Raw genomic sequence first — 7,014 nt, forward strand, 5'->3', positions numbered from 1 at the left:
AAGGCAATTATTTATGACCCTTAGTGAAAAATAATATCGCATTTCTACATTTTTATTTAACCTTATTATACTTTTTCCCCTTTGGGTCCTCTAAGCACACTGAACAGACACGCATATACAAAGATGCGTGCGTCTTTGAAGGACTTAAAATAAAGTGAGATAATGATTTCCAAAAATTAAATAAAGGACAAAACAAATCGATTTTTCCCAAATAAAAAAGTTAGAAAAATATAATTAAGGAACAAACAAAAAAATATACCTTTAACAATTAACAAAAATATAAAATAACTCAAAAATATATTTTAAAAAATGGTATTCATATGAATATAAACCGCATAAGCTTATCGCGAGACCGCCTTAATAAATAGAAATAAAACTCTTTATTTGCTCTCATCAGCCGCCGCTTTCACTTGACCTCTTCATCTTTTCTTCTTCTACCTTCTTCTCGTACGTTTTTGTACACTGTGCAGCTCGCAAACCTGGAAATCATAAACCATAACCACAAGCTTAACTTCGGGGCCTTCAAGGCCAACCACAAGAAAGTCATGGTGCCTCTTCTTGTACCCTTTTGTTTTGTTTTGTTTGCCTTTATCATTCTTCTTCAGTTTCTGATTTGTAGCTTCAAACTTTCAGGGACCGATGATAAGAACAGAGGAACAAGAAGAAGACTACATGAGTCCACCGTGGCTAATGCCAATGCTACGAGGCAGCTACTTCGTCCCCTGTTCGATCCACGCCGATTCCAACAAAAACGAATGCAACTTGTTCTGCCTCGACTGTGCTGGAAATGCCTTTTGCTCTTACTGTTTGGTCAAACATAAAGACCATCGTGTTGTTCAGGTCCAATATCTCTTTTTTTTTTTTTTAATTTTGGCAGTAAATCTTGGTTTGTTTATTTTATAATGTTAACGAAAATGAAATTAAATTGCAGATAAGGAGATCTTCTTACCACAACGTGGTGAGAGTGAATGAGATACAGAAGTACATAGACATCTCTTTCGTTCAGACATATATCATCAACAGCGCAAAGATCGTGTTCCTCAATGAAAGACCTCAGCCTAGAATCGGAAAAGGTGTTACAAACACTTGTGAGATATGTTGCAGAAGCCTCCTTGATTCCTTCCGCTTCTGCTCTCTCGGTTGCAAGGTAAGAAAAAAAAAACTCTCTTGCTCTGTTTTTATCTCCTGTTTCCACCATTTTTGTCTTTAAAATGCAAGCTTTCCAATGTTTTAAACAAAAACTCGTTAAACCCGTCACACATTTCACTTTCTAGTGGATTATATATCAAAATTTTAATAGTAATAATTCAGTTTTGTTCATGATTTGTGTGGATATGCTCTGTTATTCAAATGTTATATCGTGGACTGACGCTGCTGTGTTTTATTGTTTCAGCTTGGGGGAATGAAGAAAGGAGATCAAAGTCTGACCTTCTCTCTCAGAGGGAAGCACGGGAGAGAGTACCAAGGTGGGTCGGAGTCAGACGAGGCTACCACACCGACTAAGCTGCGTAAGACCAATGCTTTCAACCGTCTAATGAGTGGTCTCTCTATCTCCACCGTTAGGCTCGATTACTATGGACCAGGTGGTGATCAACGGTCTTTAAGCTCCGGTGACGAAGGTGGTTTTAGCTTCTCTCCGGGAACACCTCCGATCTACAATCACCGGAACTCAAGCAGACGAAAAGGAATCCCTCACCGCGCTCCGTTCTAAATAAAATAAATAAGTTACTGAATTTCATCCTCCATATTAACTATTAATTAAATACTATAGGTAATACGCATCAATATTATAAAATGTATAAACTCTGGAGGTGAAATTTTGGATGTAGTCATAATGTTGTAAATGGGTCAGTGTCTTTTTATATTTTTTTCGTAAAAGATAAATGCAGCATAATTAGACACATACATAAAATACATTTTTATATAAACATAGAAGAATCTAGGGCTGAATAGGGAAGTGTTGTTAGCTTGTTGGAAAGGGCATGGCTCTTGTGTTGTGTTGTTGTAATGTAATGTAATGTGTACATTAAATTTTGTTCATACAACAATAATATAAAGTCAAATTATGTATTAACGCCAAGATGCTTTGTCCACGAATGTCTTCATCATCTGTAATACTTTGGTATAGAAACATATTCTATAGTGAAATACATATCAGTTAAAATAATTATTAAAGAAAATACTTAACATCACTTAGAGCATTTTACAATGTAAAACTCTACCTTACTAATTTCATAATAAATTGAATCTACTACAATTCTAGAGTAGAAAATGAAACAAAAATAGAATAATGAATAAAAAAATAAAATGATTGTTTTATTTATGGGATATATCTATGTTTACTCCATTATAGTATAGAAAATAAAATGAAATTGGAGCATTTGTTATTCCAAACTCTATTTTGAAATAAATTATAGAATGTGATTTCCTTATGCAACGAAGATGGAGTAATATACTGCACTCATCCTTATCTGATTTATAACCAATTTATAATAGTATTAACATGTTATTACAGTGGTGACGTCGTACTTATGTATGTTAAAGTCGTACGAGTGTCACTGAAAATTATTTACACTAATGTATTGAATTGTTATAGTTTGACGTTATCGAGAAGAATATTATAATAGTTAGCTGAAGGGATTTTATCATTTGTTTACGATAGGCCATATACAAAAGAAAAAGTGAGCAAGTTGATATATAGAAAATTAGTAGTAAGAGCCGTGTGGAATCTGAAAGGCTGCGATTCTCTACCACCGTTAAGAGACGGGTGTTCATTACTTTTTATGGTATCTTATTCAACCTCATATTAGACCTAATAATCACCTGTATCGAATAATTTACAAATTCGTACGTGTACAAGTTTAATGAATTACGTTTTAATGTTAATGAAATTCTTTATTAGACTAATTTACATGCAAAACCATCGTTATTGTAACTAAAGACATGATTAACTATAGTCTTTTATCCGGAGTTTTTAACTTATGATTTGACAAATTTTTTTTTTTTTAACATTTTTCGGCTAGAAGACGGCTCTTATATCTTTTATTTAAGAGACAATTATTAGTTTTTCTTAGTTAAAATCTAAAAAAAATTAAGAACCGTCTCTTAGCCGAAGCTAAGTAACTCTAGTTAAGACCCGGGTTAATGATGGTCAAAGTTATCTCAAAACAAACGATATTTTTGGTCAAAGGAATAGTATAGAGTTTTGCGGCCAAGGTAGGGGGCTGGCTGAGGCAACGAGTGAGGGTACTTCGGACTTTCCAGAGGTCGGACTCATAACTAGTTGCACATCCTCGTCACTATGAAAACGACACGTGTCAATTGAAACCACTGAACCCATGACACGTGTGTAGGAGGGGGACCACGTGAGACCTTGTGTGGGAGTTATCTTGTTCAATCTCCCAAGACGTTAAGCAATATTAATGGGAACGCTAATGACACGACAAGTGGTCAAGATAAGGGTTTGTAATAGTATTTTATTAATACTTTTAACTGTTTCTATACTTCATCATGTCGTGCGATTTGTGATATTTTGCAACTTTTGGAACGGAGTATGATAGTACGACATAAAACAGTTATGAAAACAGTGTTAGCAAAAGATAAAGTTAACATAGACAAGGGATGCAAGATATAGCTGATGAAATATCTGAAACTAAATACTTTAGCATTATGATGATAGCTGAAATATCCACAGAACATATAAATATGCTGATCACCTATACCAAAATAGTTTGTATGGTTCAAATTTGATTGAATAAAAAACACCTAAAAGAGACGAGAGGGAAACTAAACAGCGCAAAACCTTGTAAACAATTAGAAAGGATAAGTTACGATTTCCCTAAGGCTCTTATTCGTGGAACTCACTAATTAAGTACTACTTTTAGACGGTGTTGCAGTAACCTATCATATTTTAAAAATTATTTTCAGGATTATGTTTAGTTACCCACTTCATACATGGGCACACTACAAAAGGTAGGCACGGACGATAGCTTTCAGAACAGAGACAGATACAGACACACACACATATAAATATAACCTTGTGATATGTATTTATGCTTATATCTTAATCTTCTTATACGCTAAGATCATTTATGGTCCGTGGGTTTCTATTTTCTAAGAGATTCACAAAATATATCAGCTAATTCTATAGACCACGCCGAATTCGTTTTATACGCCACAGGAAATATATGTGTACCTTTATATTGACAGTAATGTGTTATACATCTGTATCATAAAAAACTAGTTTCAACAGTGAATACAAACATCAAGTCTGTAAAGTTATGTTTGTGGCCCGAGAATTTGCTATTATCGACGAAAAGTTTTTTTTTCCTTGGATAAAACAAAGACAATCGATCAATTTCATAAGAATCATCTTCTACCGTTACAAGAACGCTTGCATAAACTTATAGTATAAACTGTTCGTCTATAAACTACATCGAGTATTATAAATCAAACGAGGTCCAAATAAATTCTAGAGCTATTAGCCTATAGGGTCTATAAATTTTATCTGCGGAAATATCTTTTTTTTTTATCAAACAAACATGCATCTTTCCACACTCGGATTGACTCTCCATCACCCACTACCCAGCTTAGTCCTTTCAAAAGGATTTCTCTTCCTGCCGGTATGCTTCGCCAGCCGTGAAAGGCTGTGGCTGGGATTGGACACTATGAAGGACTGGTTCCGAGAGTATTTACCCAATAAAACCTGAGTTAGCAGTGACTGCGGTTCCTTGATCAACCTCTATCCTATCTTTGCAAGCAGAGCATCATTAAAGATTTCAATATCTCGAAAGCCGAGATCCCCTCATATTTCGGCAATGCCATTGTGTCCCAAGAGACCCAACACATATTTTTCTTTTCCGGATTAGCATCCCACCAGAAGCGTGTAAAGAGTGACTGTATCTGCGGAGATATCTTTTTAAGGAAGTTAACATAAAAAGGCATATGATGATGATTGGCTGGAAACACAAACACAACACTTCTGCAACGGCTGAAAACAACGCACGTGTTTGAGATGTTAAAGTGAAAATTAGAAGATAATAAACAAATCAAGAACCAAAGGAGGAAACACGATCGAGATACCGAGACATGCATGAAGGTAATCAGTTATCGTTTATTGGTAGTTTATATGCAAGGCCATTGTTTGGGCCAGATAATTACTTGGCCCTAGGAGCCCGATTTATGGCTCCTCCAATATGATGACATGTTTAGAAAAGACCGTGAGTGAGGTGAGGTATCATCACGAATTTATATAGGCAGAATTATGAATACTTTTGGTAAAGGAACAAGACTTGGAAGCGGTCCTGTATATGCCATCTTGTTTTTATTTTAGTAATAGTTTCATTTGTTTCGATGATGTATAGTTGTTAATAACTTCGAATTTGTCGGGCAAACATGTGAACATCGACACTTAGTGGGGCTTATTGAAATAGGGATTTCACAAAATTTTAGGTTTTTGCCAAATCCTCCCTTATTGGACAAGGTATTTATAAAAAGTTTTACAAATTCCCTCTTATTGGATATAGCATTTATAAAAATCTTATTAAATCACCCCTTATTGGAAAATATGGATTTCATCAATGAGATTCATCAAAAGTTATTTTGGATATTAAAAACTATCATTTACCCTTCAAATTCAATAGAATCAAATACCACCTAAAGAGATGGAATTTAAATAAAAAAAAGTTATTCATCTTTTACGACAGAAGAAACGTAACTGAGATGGGAAGAGAATGAATTCAAACTGTTCTCACCATCATCGATCTGAGAATGGTTCATATGATGAGCTAACAACGGATGTTTCAGCGAGAAGATGATGATGTGCACATGTCACCTTCTTAAGCCTACTTGCAGAAATCCAGTTTGTAGCAAATCAAAGGTATGATTTTTACACTGAAGAATCTGAGTTCAGTAGAGGAATAGTTGATTATATGTATGGTTTTAGATCTGTCTAGCAATGGTTTAAGTGGTGTTATCCCATCAGAGCTTGGAGAACTTTCGAAACTAGCCATGAACTTATGGGACTATACAAGAGAGACTATCTATGTTATTTACGTTTGTTTGAGATTTTCTTTCTAGAAAAATATCTTTTTAAATCATATGTTAGCTATGATATTGATAATCATTGAAATATATAGATATGATATTTTTGTTTTGATATGGATTGTTTGAGTTTATCTTTTCATTAGTTAATTTAAAATATATTCATATATATATATATATAGATGTGTATCAAAGCCGAGAATCATACGTGAACAATAGAAAGTGGAGAAGTGGGCAGCTTCTTTGGAAAAAGAAAGGTTAGAGTTTTATCTTTACTATTGTTTATGTTGCTTTTTCCACATAATCATGAATGGTTTTGTGATAAAACTTGCTTGAATTATACGGTTGCGTTGTTCTTCTTGGTTTTCTGTAATGTTTTATGTTTCTTTTAACAATTTGAGTAGATATCTCCTGCACTAAAATGGGAGATCAAGAAGGAAAAATTAAAAATCAATATATTTCTTGGTCGCCCGAAGAAACCAAAACATTGTTGCGCTTGTTGGTCGATGGCGTTAATCAGAATTGGACTGATGCGAGTGGTAAATTCAATAAACTTACCGTGGAACAACGAATATTACCGGAGTTAAACAAAATTTGTGGATCTAAGAAAACCTTTTCCCAATACAAAAACAAAACAAAGATTCTGAAGAAAAAACACAAGGGTTTTGTAGATCTTCTTCGTTTTAGTTCAGGATTTGGTTGGGATAAGGACACGAAGAAATTTACTGCTCCAAATGAAGTATGGAATGAATACCTCCAGGTAGATAATTTGTTAAAAGTTATGATGCATGATTTGCTTACGCAAATATTTTTGTTTTATTTGATAACAACATTTTTTATTCATAACAGGGACACAAGAAAGATACGTATTTACGTGATGATACGTTTGAAGATTTTGAAGACCTAGAGAAGGTCTATGGACAAAACATTGCAAAAGGAAATAATACAGTGGGGTTAGGAGATACCACAGAT

General features: G+C 34.2%; 1 protein-coding gene across 1 annotated transcript; it reads left to right on the forward strand.

Annotated features, from left to right (window-relative positions):
* Positions 1 to 322: 322 nt before the first annotated feature.
* LOC106343507 lies at positions 323 to 2,167 on the forward strand. The gene is made up of 4 exons (XM_013782738.1): positions 323 to 548; positions 634 to 840; positions 932 to 1,147; positions 1,394 to 2,167. The coding sequence occupies exons 1-4, from the start codon at positions 546 to 548 to the stop codon at positions 1,709 to 1,711; spliced, it is 744 nt and encodes a 247-aa protein (XP_013638192.1). The 5' UTR covers positions 323 to 545; the 3' UTR covers positions 1,712 to 2,167.
* The last annotated feature ends 4,847 nt before the right edge of the window (positions 2,168 to 7,014 follow it).

Source organism: Brassica oleracea, chromosome C5, assembly GCF_000695525.1.
Source record: "Brassica oleracea var. oleracea cultivar TO1000 chromosome C5, BOL, whole genome shotgun sequence".
NCBI classification, from domain to species: Eukaryota; Viridiplantae; Streptophyta; class Magnoliopsida; order Brassicales; family Brassicaceae; genus Brassica; species Brassica oleracea.